Genomic DNA, 17161 nt, shown 5'->3' with positions numbered 1-17161 from the left:
ATTTGTAAGTTTGGTGGCGAAAAAGTGTTTCTACCATAGGGACTGGGAGAAGGAAAGAAGGTCTTTAACAAGTCCTGCGTGACTGAATTTGGGAGTGGGGCAAAAGGTGATGCCTTTGCAAATGACTGACACTTCTATGAGGCTAAGGCTTTTGGAGGAAATGTTCAAAATAGTTCAAATGGCACTGAGCACTATGGGACTTAACATCTTAGGTCATCAGTCCACCTAGAACTTAGAACTACTTAAACCAAACTAACCTAAGGACATCACACACATCCATGTCCGAGGCAGGATTCAAACCTGCGACCATAGCAGTCACGCGGTTCTGGACTGAAGCGCCTAGAATCGCTCAGCCACTGCGGCCGGTGAGGAAAGGTTCATGACTACGTTTTGGTCTGTTTAGAGTCTGGATTTTGTATGGTGGTGGGAAGCAGTGTTTGAGGGCATGGTAAAAGTAGTAGGTCTGCGAAGCAAGGTTTGTCAGCTATGGGGAGTTGTGGTGGAGGTTTGCAAGTTGTTTTAGAGGTGATGGATAGTTGTAGTCCAAGGTGGGAGTAGGAAGTGAGCAGATTGGAGAGTTTTTCTGAGGTGGTGTTGAGCATGCTGCTCTAATACCTGGAGGGCAAGAGTTTCAGTGTGTGATATGGGATCCAGGAATTTGCGATTGCATCGCAGGAGAATTTTATGGATGGAGAGTAGATATTGCAAGGTGGTTTGGGTCTGATTGACATGGTTTTGCAGGACTATGTTGGTGATGGTTGCAGACTGGTGAAACATGAACAGATGGAGTTCAATGTGGAAAGAGGGGTTGTAGCTGAAGATGGATAATTTGATGGTACCACCATACAGAGGGAACTCACAAACTCCTTCCTAGTCGCAATGACCAATTGCATAGTGGCAACACTGCCATAACATAAAGGATGTGCACCAGGTAGCACGCACGCTGTCTGCAGCTGATAGCAGAAGGTCAGTAGAAGTTGTGCAGTGAGCATTGACAGCTGTGTTTGAGTTAGCTGCTGTAGGTTCTGTTGAAGTGTGGGAGGCTAGTTCAAGTGCCCTAACAGTATGTTTAGCAAACACCAATGTGTGTGGATCAAGACTGAAGTGACTTGATTGCAGTGCACAACAATGTTCCCTTGTGCCACTTCATCCCATCATCCTTCGTGACAATGCAGGATGCCACACTGTGAACCCCATGCAGGAGCTCCTGCATATGTGTGGGTGGAAGATACTGGAACATCCACCATATTCACCTGATACAAGTCCATGCAATTATGACCTGTTCTCCAAAATGAAGTAATCTCTTTGTAGAATGCTCTACAACACAAGAGAAGACATCATCCACAGCAGAAAGCAGTTCTTGCAAGGCATCGACATAGGTGGATGTCCTGATGATGTACAACGCCTTCAGTCTCTGTGGGGTAAGGTGGTCGAGATACAGGGTAATCATACTGAGGGCATGTAATATGGTGAATGTCTGTCAATAAAGTCGGGTAGCATTTCTACTACTTTTTATCTAATCCATGTACATCCTCACCCACAATTACTTCTCCTCTGAAGGCATCACCTACAAACAATTTCGGCGTATGGCATGGGCACCCGCATAGCACCACCCTATGATAACCTAGTCATGGGCAATCCAGAGGAATCCTTTCTGACCACTCAGAATCCCAACCCCCTCACCTGGTTCTTCAGACTCACTGATGACATCTTTGTGATCTGAATCAAGGGTGAGGACACCCTATACACATTCCTCCAGAGCCTCAACACCTTCTCCCCCACCCCCTTCACCTGATTCTCCTCAATCCAACAAGTCACCTTCCTCAATGTTGATCTCCACCTCAAAGATTGCTATGTCAGTACCTCCATCCATATCAAACCTACAACCACCAGCAATACCTCCACTTCGACAGCTGCCACCCATTCTATACCACGAAGTCCCTTATACAGCACAGCCACCCATGGCCGTCGCATCCATAGGGACGAGCAGTCCTCCTCAAAAAATACTGAGGGTCTCACTCAGGCCTTCAAAGACTGTAATTACCCTCCCAACCTTGTATAGAAACAGATCTCCTGTGCCTTGTCTCTCCAGTCACCCCCCCCCCGCCCTCTCCCCCCACGTCCTAAGGTCCAACTGTTTGAACACAGAGGAGCATTCCTCTTGTGACTCAATACCACCCAGGACTGGAGCAACTGAATCACATTCTCTGCCAGGGTTTCTACTACTTCCTGTCATGCCTTGAAATGAAAAATGTCCTACTCACTATCCTTCCCACCCCTCCTGCAGTGGTATTCCACCACCCTTCAAATCCACACAATATTTTCATCCATTACGACACAACTGCTGGTCCCATCTGCTTGCCTCATATCTTATATTCCTGTAATAGGCCTAGATGCAAGGCCTGTCCCATACATCCTCCCATCACCACCTACTCCAGTCCAGTCACAAGCATCACCTATCCCATCAGAAGCAGGGCTACATGTCAGTGATCTACAAGCTAAGCTGTAACTACTGTGCTATGTTCCATGTAGGCATGACAACCAGCAAGCTATATATCTCCATGAATGGCCACCGATAAACTGTGGCCAAGAAACAGCTGAACCATGCAGTTACTGAGCACACTGCCCAACACAATGTTCTTCATTTCAATGACTGCTCCATGGCATGTGCAATCTTGATCCCTCCTAACAACACCAGCTTTTATGAATTGGCACAGGTGGGAACTTTCCGTGCAGTATAGCCTGTGTTCCCATAACCCTCCTGGCCTCAAGCCTCTTGAATGGTATTCACCATAAGAAACTGATCCAACAGACATTTAACTGGAATGAGAAACTTAGAGGACCCACAATGCATTAACAACAGGTGTTGCACCAGTAAAGACAAACCTGTCAATCTTGGGGCTACAAGATAACAGTGATATTTTCTGTGAATGTGGTAGTGTGCAGTATACAGTACACACATTAGATTATCCTCTCAGTCCTTATGAAAGCACCCTCAAAGACCTATGGCTGGGAACCAATGCAGCTATTGACATTGCCCAATACTGGGCTGAAAATTTTGGAAGAGATGACAAGGATTGGAGAGCATGACTGAAAGCTCGCCCATACATGAAAAAATACAGTAAACTATCTGCCATATTTCAATATATTTTTGAAACACTATGTTACACCCAAAATTTCTCTACTCTGTGTAATGTATTTTATATCCATTCACTAAACACAAAAGTAGAAAATGATAGGAACAAAGAGAATCTGCGTGTTCACCTGATCTTCGAAGTCCAGAGGCCACAAGCTCTGGATGTTTGAGAGGCATCATCACTGTGCGAAATATTTCTTCTTTCAGCTTTGACAGACCACCAATATCATCCCATGAGACAGCTGGGATTTTTGGTGCACCAATAACATCAGCATACGTGCTGTGCATAATATCTAGAAAACAAAGAATGGGCATTAGTCTTTCATAATCCACAAAAAATACACTTGAGTAAAGAATAATGTTTATAATCAAAGCTTTAGAACATAAACAACATCAATACAAATGCTTCTCATTACTGGCTGAACTATTTCAAATTACAAAATTTTCAGTAAATAGAAGTGTGTAATAATCAACAGTAAATTATTTTTTTAAGCTGCACAGCATTGTTAAACAAAGTAAAACTACAAGTAATGATTTCACAAGCACTCACATAATGTTGCAATTACATATTTTTAAAATCTATGATGACACTTCTCATAAAAAACAATATAAACATACATTTATACTGTAGATGTAGTAAAATCTACTCAGCAAGAGGCCACAGATGGAAACACAAAGAAAGATGTAAAATTGCTACCTTTTAGAACCACGGACCTTTATTGAGGCATAAGAGTGGGAAAAGTCTGAAGGAAAGAGACTGTTGCAGCTTTGAATAAGGAAATGTCCCATGGAAATTTCCCCAGCATCACAGGTAAAGGTAGATTTAATAAAAAGAATGAGAGGCACTAGAGGGATTTGAAAACCCGAGAAGAGTCTTAGTAGACAACTTGGGGATGAGTGGGCAAATGTATAAACAAGCTAAAATAAGGAGTGAGAAAAGTAACTGCAAGATAGATTTTAGAGAAAAGGGGGGGAGGGGGAGGGGGGATAAATGAAATGAAAATGGAAGGCAGTCACAAGAAATAACACAAGAAAAAAGAAGAACAAGGCCAGAAAAATTGTTGGAAATTATGGCCAAGCAGGAGGCAATAAACCAGCTATGGACCAAGCTCCCCCTGGAGAACTTGATAAAAACTAGTATCAGAGCAGAGACTCTAGATGGAAAGTGAGGTAAAATGTCACCTGGAAAGTGTGCTAAAATGTCACCATGATCACAACTTTTTTGCTGCACTGTTGCAATTGCAAGCATACTATAGCTACCAAGGGACACTTTCTTTGGAAGATGGACATTCATCAGGCCTTGTCACACTGGTAATGCAACCCTTCTTTTTCTTCCTCTTCTTTTTTAATCTGAGCATGTGTACAATTCGCTGTAGTCAAATAGTGAACCAGCACGCTGTGTTTCAAGTGGAGGTAAGTAGAATCTGAAGTATGATATTACAGAGGATTTAAGTGAAATAAATACCTATGATGGGGAAGAAGCAGAAATATAAGAGTAAGAACATTAATGAGAGTATTTCGAAGAAAAGATGTGACTAAGAAGTGCAGTTAGGCATTTTTCACATTATCAAACATTACCAAAGATGAAAGAAGTGATAAATGAGAAATTAAAATCCTTGGACTGAATGGGAGGAAACTTTTCTGTTGTCCCCAAATCTCCTTTGACCCAATTTCCTTGTGTTGTGGTTCTAATTCCTCTGACCACACTTTCCAGGTGACATTTTATCACATTTTCTACCTGGAGTCTCTGCTCTGATACTAGTTCTTATCAAGTTCACCAGTAGGAGCTTGTTTGTTGCCTACTGCTTGGCCTAAATTTCTAATAATTTTTCTGGTCTTGTTCTTCTTTTTTCTTGTATTATTTCTTGAAATTGTCTTCCCTTTTCACTTCATTTATTTCCCCCTCCCTAAAATCTATCTTTCAGTTACTCTTCTTGCTTCTTATTTTAGCTTGTTTATGCATATGTCCACTCGTTCTTGAGTTGTCTACTAGACACTCTTTATCTTCTAAGTTCTCAGGTTTTCAAACACATCTAGTGCCTCCTTTATACAGAAGGTCTCTCTATAAGTCAGTTCAAAAGTCAAAAGAAAGCTTGTGATTCATATCAACATTTGGTTTGATGGCAGTGATACCATTAGGTGGTATGGGAGAATATTAGGTATCTTAGACATCATTTCAGGACATGATTTCAAAAGACCATTAAAAAAGTTAAAAAATGCATTCTAGACCATTACAGTAAATGGTTACATGAAGAGTATTGCTTGGCTACTTCTTAGAAGGATCAACAAAAATGGTTCAAATGGCTCTGAGCACTATGGGACTTAACAGCTGCGGTCATCAGTCCCCTAGAACTTAGAACTACTTAAACCTAACTAACCTAAGGACATCACACACATCCATGCCCAAGGCAGGATTCGACCCTGCGACCGTAGCAGTCGCGTGGTTCCAGACTGAGCGCCTAGAACCGCGAGACCACCGCGGCCGGCGAAGGATCAACAGAACTAGAGTTGGCACAGGTGGTCTGGTAAACCTGTGTACATGACTCGTATGATAATTAGGGGTAGTGAAAGTGCATTTCTGTAGGGAAGCTGTTTGGCTTTACATGTACTGACATGTATAGCTGGACTTCAGTGAGACTGTTACCAACATAACGAATAGTGGTACGAGATTTAGAAAAGCCCACATGATATGTAACTGTGCTATGAGATTTCAAGAAATCCAACAGTTCAGTCCCAGTATATGGTAAAATCCACAGTTATAAACCTGCACAAGAGGCTGAAGTTCCATTGTTACAGTTAAAATTTATAACGTCCTTGTCTAATCTCATGAATCATTCCTTTATGTTGACTTTTGACTCACTGAAGACCAGCTACATGGCACTGTAGACACAAAGCCAAACAACAAATATTTGTACTTAAAACTTTAACAGTTGTATTTTTTCTTTGTGAAACACTCTCTCCCCTATAGGTTTGAAATTTAGGGCAAACATGTATAGATATCTGTTTAGATGACTCCTTACAGAAATAACCCTCCAGTCTCACCTCAACCTCAACTATCTTAATAGCCTAGTTCATAAAAAGACTTTCCCATGTCATCCCAGTCATTTCTGGTGCCACAGATTCTTCCAAAAACTAACAAAGTAGTCTACTTCCTACCACCCTTCATTACTGTGGTGTAAAATGCATTAAAGAATATCCTCAGCAGGGTTATGAGTTTTTGATCATGCCCTGAAACTGATATTAATTCCCCTTCATAAAACTAAATATGTTTAAGCAATGAAGAATGTTTTAGCAGGTCAAGGAGATACAAATAATTAATTTAAGGTAGTACTAAATCATTTTAAACAAATGTAATGATATGTGTGTTTCCATTTGGATCAGTTTGTGTGGTGCCAACTGGGTGCAAAGCTGGATTTTTTTGTGCTGAAATGTATACAGCATATCAACAAATAATTAAAAATTTTGAGAGATTCAAAAATCATGGAGGATCAGGTTTTAAAGCTGGATAATGGAATGACCAACCATGGACTGCAACCTAGTGTCAGTTAACTGATACTTCGTGACACCACAATACTAGAATTTCTAAGCTGAGATTATACCTAAAGCTACCTCAAAATCTTCCTTCTTCAATTCTCTGCCACAATTCTCATTATCTTCTATAACAAGTGTATTGCCAAATTTCTTCAATTGTTTGTAGTGGTTTCTGTAAAATAAGAGTGACAATTTTTTAAATTCATTTGAAGTAATCACAGAATACTATAGCTCTTACCATGTACACAAATATTTCTATTGTCAAAAGGTTAAGCACACTACTCTTTCCTTAAGACTGGAAGACAGAAACAGATGCTACTTTTCAAATCAAAACCTCACAGCAATATTTCCCACAGTTTATCAGTACATAAAATAATAATTAATCCAACCAAGATAGCTACAGTTTTACATAGTGGATGCTGTTATAATTTGGGCTGTCACCTGACACAACATCTAAATTTTCCTGGAAGTGCTAAGGGTAATGAGAATGATTTCTAAACCTGAATCACTGTTACTGCACTCAGAGACTAACGTAGATGTAGGACTCCTAGCACGATAATTATACGTATACTAGGAAGCAAGTTAATTATATGTACACAATGTATATGAATGAGTTTATTTGCTGAACAAAACAAAATCAGTCAGGAATGTCTCTAAGATGATGTGAGAAGAAATAAGGTTTACTAAGAGAAACAGTTTTAAAAAAATAATAAAATGAACTCAAAACAGGACTTTACTTGGGTGAGTATGATATTTAATTAAAAAATGTACATGACACAGTAACTAAAAATACACAGAATCTTGAACAACTATTTAAATATTTAATAATCTTTACAAATGTCTGCTTGTGTCTGTGTATGTGCGGATGGATATGTGTGTGTGTGCGCGAGTGTATACTTGTCCTTTTTTCCCCCTAAGGTAAGTCTTTCCGCTCCCAGGATTGGAATGACCCCTTACCCTCTCCCTTAAAACCCACATCCTTTCGTCTTTCCCTCTCCTTCCCTCTTTCCTGATGAGGCAACTGTTTGTTGCGAAAGCTTGAATTTCGTGTGTATGTTTGTGTGTCTATCGACCTGCCAGCACTTTCGTTCGGTAAGTCACATCACCTGTGTTTTTAGATATAAATATTTATTTAACTGTTTATATTGTTTAAGAGAAAAAAACAAAAACATATTCAATGATGAAAACAATGGCATCCCAGAAGTAATACCAGTTGAGGCACATAAAGCCACTGACTGAGTGAAGATGGGGAAAAACACCTGAAGTTGACAGCATTTCACTTCTTCTTCCCCTTGTGTCTTTGACCATAATCAGCACAGGTCAGCATGGTTATTAATGGATTTGGCTTGGTTAATTTAACGGGAAGCCAGGTGCCATTCCTGTTGCATAGACAGTGTCACAAATGCATATAGCTGACATTAAGGTTGAATCAACATGGTTGGCTAATCTAATGGATGCAATTATTTATACACATATTTATTAGACATGAAATCTTATACACTTTATCAGTATTTAGTTTTCTTGTATATAATGTGTAGTATCTTCATACAAAGTCTATGGCATGGTACCATGTAATTTGTAATGTGTCTGATTTCATAATGACTGGAAAAGACTTTGCCCCTAGAAAGTGGGGATTTTGTTTTTGAGAAGATGAGCTTCAAATAGTTATTAAATTAACTTTCCAAATTTTCGTTTTCGTTGTCTAAAAGCTTTCTGTACGTAAGTGTTCTCCACACCCAGAAAATTATACTATACTAAACAGAGTGAAACCAACTTGGCACATTATACAGTATTTTTACAGTCATATCACTAATACTATTCAGTATATTCATCATATAAATGAGACTGTTTAGTCAACTCAGTACACTTCCTGTTTCTTTACTTCACAATATATTTTTATTCATTAGTACAAGGAATTCTTTTGTCTACAAAGTTCATATTTCAGTTATACATTGTATGATTTATTTGGTGATTAAATAAACCCTTTTGCAAGTCATTATTTTTAAATCATGTTTTAGTTCCCCCCCCCCTCCCAGCTGTTTTCCAAATGTGACTGACAACTATACACCATTTCTACAGCAGATGGTCCTCGGCTGAACCTTTGAGAAACTGTAACTATGAGGCTTTCCAAACAAAGAGCAACTTCTTTTCATTGTTCTGTAAAAGTACAGTGTGTCCACAAAGTCTCTCTGCAGCGATGAGCCTTGCTTATCTTGCCTTTTGGGGCACAGAAGGGTGGCACCACAGTCATGTCTCGCCTGCACTTGTTCTGTGGGCCTGCAGTGCCAGGGTGGGGGTAGCAGTGTCGTGTGTGTGTTGCAGTTGTAAGCATGTTATTGTCTGATTATTGTGTAAGCTCACTGTAGTGAGAATTTCTACTGTTTCAGAGAGTGTTTTTAGTGGAAGAGGTTCTCTGTGCAGAAGGAAACTTTACAGAGCATGTGAGATGGCAATTTAGATTGTGTTTTCCTACCTAGAGGTCTCCACATCATGACACTGAATGTGATTTAACTCACAGATTCCAGACAGCAGGTTCAGTTCATGATGCACCATGAACTGGCAGACCCACAATTTTAACAGAATAGAAGCTCGATGACATTTTGGACATCATACTGCCGAGTCCAAAAAAATCAGTGAGGAGATTATTGCAAGAGGCTAAAGTCTCTCATATGACAGCAAATGAGGCCGTAACCAAAGAACTTGGGATGTATCTATACAAAATTACTGCTGTGCAACAATTGCATTGTACGGACCATGTGAACAAAATGTGAATGGTTTTACCGATTTACTAACAGACATGGAGTTGGTGTTTTTAGATAGAACCTTTATCGTTGATAAGACTTGGTTTCACCTATCTGGCTGCATTAATTCCAAAAACTCACGAATTTGATCATGAGAAAATCCACATGCCTTAAGAGGCATGCCATTTCACACAGAAAAAATTGGAGTGTGGGTTGCCATAACATGAGTGTGAATTAACATGGTCAATCTTTTTTGATACTACCATCATTTCCGATGTCTATTGTTCCCCTTTATTGATACTACCATCATTTCTGATGTCTATTGTTCCCAGGTAATTTATCCATTTATTGTCCTGCTGAATGAAAATGAGATCAATTGTTCATTTTCCCAACAAGACCATGCTACTGGGCCCCATGCACATGCCATCGGTCTCCACCTGACTATTTCTTTTGGCAAGCGGCTAAAACATTTGTGTTTCAAAATAACCCAAAGACAATAGATTAACTGAAGACAGAGATAATTGATTATCTGCATTTGTTTACACATGAAACACTGGTAAAAGTGTTCACAAATAAATGTAAGTGTGTTGAACTATGCCTTCAAGAAAGAGTAAAACATTTCCAACACCCACTGTGGTACTGATGAGTATGGTGTATTTATTGTAATTAATTAATTTCATTGCTTCAATTATAATGTTGAATCCCATCTCATAAAATAACTGTAGCTACTAGCAGGAAATCCTGGCCCCTAGCTTATACAGCGACATGAATGTGCTGCCAACCTTAAGCACCCCGCAAACTGAGACAGGCAGAGCTCACCACTGTGTCGAGACTTTGCAGTTCCACTGTACTCTTTACTTTCTGACAATGAAATTAGATCAGATACAACATATTCACTAAAATCATTACCACAATGGACCATTTTCAAGTAATGAATGGAATTACAGAATGGTGCAATGAATATGAGTTACAATTCACAGGCTTTCAGAGAGTTGTTAACTCCATTTCAACAAAATAAGTATCAATACTTCATGATGGAAAATGCAATGATTCAGACTGTGTTAGTATACAAGACTATGTAATGCTACGGCTTCCATTAGACTTTATAAGAAGGGTGGGAAATTCAGACTTCAAAAATGGATCTGGCAAGGAAATTACATTTCAGCAAAACTGCAGTATCATCTCAGGAAGTAGCTAACATCATACAATCCCTAAAAAATCTTAAATCTGTGGGCTGGGATGAAATTCCAACAAATATCATAAAGGCAGGAAGTGACAGCATTGCACCTCAACTCTGTAAAATAATAAACCAATCATTTGATGAGGGCTGCTCTCCAGACAGACTGAAATGTGCTGAAGCCTGTCCAATCTACAAAAAGGGAAAACAAGATGATTTAGTAAATTTCCGCCCAGTGTCTATACTCCCAGTTTTCTCTCAAATAGTTGAACAAATACTATGTAATCAATTAGAAAAGTATAATAAAGAAGGAAATATTATTCTCAATAACCAAATGGGTTTAGGAAGGGACGAAACACTTTACAAGCTGTAAATGAACTAATCTCTAAAGGAAGTAAATGCCTCAACAACAAACAAAGTGAATCTGGTATTTTTTGTGACCTCTCAAATGCATTTGACACAGTAAACCATAAGCTGTTGATCCAAAAATTGGATACCTATGGCTTCCATGGAAAATCTATATGATGGTTTTCATCTTATCTCAAAAACAGACACCAAAGGGTGGTGATACATCAAAAGGGAGAGAAAACTTGCTCTAGCTGGAAAGAAATTCAAGCAGGTGTGCCCCAGGGCTCTATATTAGGACCACTTCTGTTCTTATATTACATAAATGACATGCCTAGCAAAGTAAATACAGATACAATACTTTATGCAGATGACTCAACTGCTGTAGTTTGCTGCAAAAACACTGATTAATTAGTATGGACCATGAAACAAACTCTACAAGAACTTGAACAATGGATAAAAAATAATGCTATGAAATTACATCTTGAAAAAACCCAAATCATACACTTTAGGACCAAACAAACTACTGAATGTATATCGCAAATAGAGTATTCAGTTAAAGTACTGACCACAGTTGATTCTGTAAAATTTCTTGGGATAACTTTAAATAAAAAACTTACAATGGACCGACCATGTGGACAGTTTACTGAAGAGATTAAATAGTTTAGTTTATGCAATGAGGGTACTACACAAAGTAACACATAAAACGGTGAAGAAAACTGTATACCATGCGTATTTCATAAAAGTTATAAGATATAGACCAATTTTTTGGGGTGCTGAAAAGACAAACCTCCTTTGAATCTTCAAACCAAAAATCGGGGCAATGACAGGAACCAATAGTAGACAGTCATGCAAACCACTATTCGAAAGCCTGGACTTCATGACAATCCCTTCCATCTTCATATATGAAATACTTCTCTTTGAACAGAAAAACTCACATCTGTTTGAAGGAAATACATTCACACATGCCTATGAAACTAGACATAAATTGAAATACATCCTACCTTGTCACCGACACATATTATATGAAAATACTCCATATTACATAGCTCTGAAGATCAGAAATAAGATAAGGTCAATATTTGGGGAATCCATATTGGAGACCATTGGCACGTACCTAAAAAGCAAATGTTATTATAGCCTAGAAGAATTTCTAAACGGATAAAAAGCAAATGTTATAGTTTAGAAGAATTTCTAAATGGATAAAAAGCAAATGTTATAGTTTAGAAGAAATTATAAATTCACTGTATATTCAGGTTTATATACAGAATTATAGTTTCAATGGCGGTTTGTATTACGTACAGTACATCCATACTTCATACACGTGTGTGAAGTCTATGGTAATGATTCGATGAGTTATGAAAAGATTTAAAATATAATGTTGTATTTTTACTATAATAAGCAACGTATGTATTACGTATTTCCTGTAGTATATAAAATACTGTAACAACTTAGGTTAAAGTCTGACGAGTCACCAATGTTCTCAATCGAATGATTGCATAAAAACATGTTATGTGACAATAAAGTATCTTATCTTTTCTATTCTGGCAGCCCTTGAGGTAGTCTTATTTTTTCTAAAATTGGGGAAAGAAGAAGGAATATTTGTTAGCAGAACATTGCTGAACCACCACCTGTTTGCTGATGACACTGTATTGTTAGTCTTTTATGCAGATGAACTTCAACTTAATAGAACAAATTTGAAAGTAGTCTTCAACTTAATTACAATAAGACTAAAATAACGAATAATCAACATATTCACAAGAAAACTGTACAAATTAACAATGAAGTCTTACAACTAGTTGATGTGTTTATAGATGTAGGACAATTGGAGACAATGATTGAATGGACATGAAATAAATAAACAGAACAGTTAAATTGGATTGGCGTGTTTTCACTAAACTATTAGTGTTTCCAAAACTAAGTTTCCAACATAGGTGGAATAAAAAGTTCACAAACGACATATATTACGTTTTGACTAATGGCAATGAAAATTTCACTGTAACTACCATTCAGAAACAGAGAGAGTACTGCAGAGATGAATGATATGAATTATTTGTAAACAGAGGAAATAAATGAGTCAAACAACAAACATAATTATGACTGCAATGAAAATTTGAAAGACACAGGAAGGGCATACTGCTGTGCAAATTAATGGTCAATAGACCAAGGAAGTGTTAGTCAATTCTTTGTCAATTTTTTTTTTTTTAAGTTTAAACACCAGTATATGCCTAAAATATGACAACAAACATACAGAAGTTGATGATGTTAATTTTTGCAATTACAGCTTGACAATAAATTCAACTGAGAGGAACTTACCACAGAACTGCTGAAGCACCTAACCAAATCTCTATTTGTGATGTGAATGCTGTCAAACATAGGTGGTATAAAAATAAAAAAGGCTGTATACTGTGCTTAATTTCATCCCATAATGACATACAGGATTATTTTTTGAGGTAACTCATCAAAACAAGCTGAAGTTTTCCACATCCAAAAATGTATAATAAGAATTATTTGTGGAATGAACTCCAGAACATCCTGCAGAGGCCTGTTTAGGCAACCATGGTTACTAACTACTGCTTCAATATATTTATTCCTTAATGAAATTTGTCATTAAATATATTCCTTTTTCAAGCTAACAGCTCAGTTCATGACGTCAATATTACAAATAAAACTAATCTTCACAAAGATTTAGAGCCGCTTACTTTGGTTCTGTAAGGTGTCCATTATTCAGAAACACAAATTTTCAAGAACTTGCTACCAGTCATAAAAAGTTTAACCACTAATACAGTTCAGTTGAAGAGGAGCTTAAAGGATTTGTTGGGAGCCAACCTCTTCTACTTCACTGACAAATTTGTAAGTATAACCAACTGATGTGTATATTTTACTAATAATATCAAATAATACAAGTATTAGTACAATGACTTCTGTATTATTTCAGTGCAGTGACGTAATCATTGTAAATAAGTGTTGCAAAATGATCTTTTTATTTGATGATGCATGGCTACATATAGCCTAAGAAATAACATATGCAACTTGCGTGTATTGAACACTTACAGATTTTGTGATGAGTTATTTATCACCCTTTAAATGAAAATATGTTATTTCTTTTTCGTTGTTAATATTTATTGTGTGTTACTGCTGTTCTGACATGTTCTACAATGTGGAGGATGTCCTCACTATGGATATTTTGGAATGAAAAGTACTTCTCATGTAATCTTTGCTGCACTCCAAGAAACAAGAGGAGACTGACAAGATAGCCTAATGAAAGGCAGGTAGATAACATTAGAAAACATGCAAAACAAACAGGGATTCGCATAGCTGAAAACTGCCTGAAGAAGTCTAGAGAAGACATTTATGCAGCAGAGGATGTCAAACGGTTAATGATGACGATGTTGACAACCGTGATTATTTCACTTTCACTGCAGTTCTAATTCACAAGTCCTTATGTCGCCTTGTTTCTCCGAACTACTGACTTTTTTTTGTCTAAGGTGCTATACTCAGCAGATGATCATAAACACAATTTTAACTGCAGTTCAGCATTTTTCAACATTATCTTTAATCTTTATGCTTAGCGATTAAGCACACCATTAAATAAAATTTATTCTGAAATCCATTTCCTGTTAAAGAACATTTACACATTGAAATATACATCTGCTGTTATTCCAAGAGTGTCCAAGGCCATTTTCCTCGATCGATAATGTAAGGGGTGATCAAAAAGTTTCATTTGGAGGCTATACGGTCCAGAATTGGAATGCCAATCAGCCAAAGTCGCCATGAGCACTGAGGTAATCATCCTGGTTGAAGATACCTGTTTGGTACAAAACAGTGCCCTGCGGTGTAAAGAAGTCCGTGAATGCCTACTGCACATCCTCATCCGACAGGAACTGGTGACCCTTCAAGGCCTTTTTTAAGGAACCGAGAGCATGATAATCGTGGGCAGAGATCAGGGTTATAAGAAGGGTGCTCAAGCGTCCCACTTGGGTTGGCGTAACTCCTGCTGGCCTCCCAGATAGCCAGGCATCTTGTGTCATACTGCAACCAGCATGGAACCTGGTGCACCGCTCAACAATGGTGGTTTCCGACAGGCATGCTGCCCTATACACATTCTCCAATGGATGTTTCCAACATTTGTCCTTTGGCAGGCAAGGAAAGAATAAGAGCATGTTGGTTGTGTTTGGACACATTTGGTAATAAAATTGACATAGTTAACATTCCTGCATTTAAAGCATGCACATCGTAAAGGCACACATTCCACACTAATCCCTTGCCTAGATGTTGGTGCTTATATACCCACATCACAGTTATGCTACATTGCATATACTCTGCAGCAACACCCTCAAATGGAAACTTTTTGATCACCCCTTTATATGTGTCGGAAGTAAAAGAATTACCTTTGGTCATTGTAATGTTATGATGTAAAATAAATAGACGGGTTGTAACACAGCAATTTCATTTAAAAAAGTGTCATTATTATCCTACATTGTGAGAATCTATGTCGAGTTTTAGTTCTGTAGTTCTATAAACACACTAATACGTCTAAATTGGTGACAATTTGCATTCTTAAATAACGTATTAGTAATCTGAAAGTTTGTTATTTGTAACATAGTTGGCTGCGTGACTATTTCAGATATGCAGCTAAAACAAATGTAACAGCTAAAGCAAGTGTAACAGGCTACACTGGCTGGTTCTCAGTTCAGGGAAATGTCAAAGGCATATGACTTCTAATATTATGAAACTTAGGAAAAGGTTATTTTCTAACCACCCTCTGGATTTATGCTTGCTTCCACTCTTTTAATATTAAAATGCCAACACAATAGCTTTAGGAAATTAAAATTAATTTTAGATTCACATGTTTTTCAAAACATGAATGTGTTCATTTAAAGGGAGTGTTGGATATTAAGCAGCTAAGGAGGCAAATAGGACAGTATCAACAACAATTTGAAAATCGATATTTCTGAAAATAAATGACAGCCATTTCTCATGTCATTAGAATTACAAAGCGGCACAGTTGCAAAAGTTTTGATGATGACAACCGATATTCTCTTTACTTGGAACATCAGTCTCCTTTTATTCTTGTAAGATTCTAGCAATTATATATTGGCCACTAAAATTGCTAGATGGGGAAGGTTAGCAAATAACAAAATGTTACCTCTTATACATATAAAGTACTGTAGGAAAATGCATGATCAAATTTGTATGTATTTGGGGCTACACAGGGTGCAAAATTTAGTACACAGAACGCCACCTCTGGCAGCAAGAATAAATTTAACCCAGCTTGGCAACGAGCCGAACTGAGCTCAGATGATAGACACATGTATGTCAGGGATTGTGCACGATATTGTTGAGTGTTGCACGTTCATCTTCCACATATTCCTCGAATCTTTTACTGTAATAAACATAATGTAGCCAATGCCCTAATGCCTCATAATGGACTAATAAATTTTCCAAGCTTTGGATCAAACTTGGAAGTTGCTTTCCTAGTGCAGCTCCTTAGTGGACAGTGTGCTGAAGTAAAGTTTCAGCAGGGATGAGCCTGTTCATAGCAGCAGGTGGAATGATCAGCTGTATCTGTCCTTGGTTTCAGAAATCCAGCAAACCCATCAGAGGAAACAGTTCCAAATGCCCCATTATATTGCGCTACTCGTGGAGATTATTTTGTCCTTGCTTTCAAACTTCTCCCAAAGGCAGTTTCTTTCCATACTGCTAGCCTACACCTTACCCTCTAGCCACAACATTACGCAAATAGAAATTCATCAGCAATCATAAACATTTTAGTTCATCCACAATTTCTTTATGAGGGAAGAGCATTAAAGAAAATATTTTTCATCAGCATAACTTCATTTTATCCTTTTGTCAACTGTAAATCAAGTTTGATGGCAGTACTGTCACATGTAATAACTGGCTAGACTACAACGAAATGGTATTGTGTGTGTTACTACGGGTGTTCTATTTATGTTTATCATCTGTTATAACTTTTGTAGAGTTTTGAAGTGGTTGAGTGTTTTGGTTTCAGATAGTTCTTACATTCCTGCTCTCTTATTAGCTGATGGCAGAAGTATGGGTACCCAATATATTTGATTTAATCGAAGTCACTGTATTTTACAGACTTTGCTTTCTTTTATTTTGGCGTCTGATTTTAAGCGTTTCTATGTGCGATAATCTGCAGATGCTCCCAAAAAGGTGAATTTCGAAGTAAGTTAAAAAGTCATTCCCTTCTAAGCTTCTCATATA

General features: G+C 37.8%; 1 protein-coding gene across 1 annotated transcript in view; it reads right to left on the bottom strand.

Annotated features, from left to right (window-relative positions):
• Positions 1 to 17161, bottom strand: part of LOC126236144 (peroxisome assembly factor 2) — a 125457-nt gene that overhangs the window by 73768 nt on the left and 34528 nt on the right. The window contains exons 4-5 of the mRNA XM_049945227.1: positions 6736 to 6839; positions 3265 to 3429 (exon numbers count right to left, since the gene is read on the bottom strand). Of these exons, the coding sequence (XP_049801184.1) occupies positions 3265 to 3429; positions 6736 to 6839 (269 nt within the window). The remainder of the gene's footprint in view (positions 1 to 3264; positions 3430 to 6735; positions 6840 to 17161) is intronic.

Source organism: Schistocerca nitens, chromosome 2 (genome assembly GCF_023898315.1).
Source record: "Schistocerca nitens isolate TAMUIC-IGC-003100 chromosome 2, iqSchNite1.1, whole genome shotgun sequence".
Taxonomy (NCBI): Eukaryota; Metazoa; Arthropoda; class Insecta; order Orthoptera; family Acrididae; genus Schistocerca; species Schistocerca nitens.
Note: the sequence above shows the minus strand (reverse complement) of the source record. Positions and strands in the feature narration are given on the sequence as shown.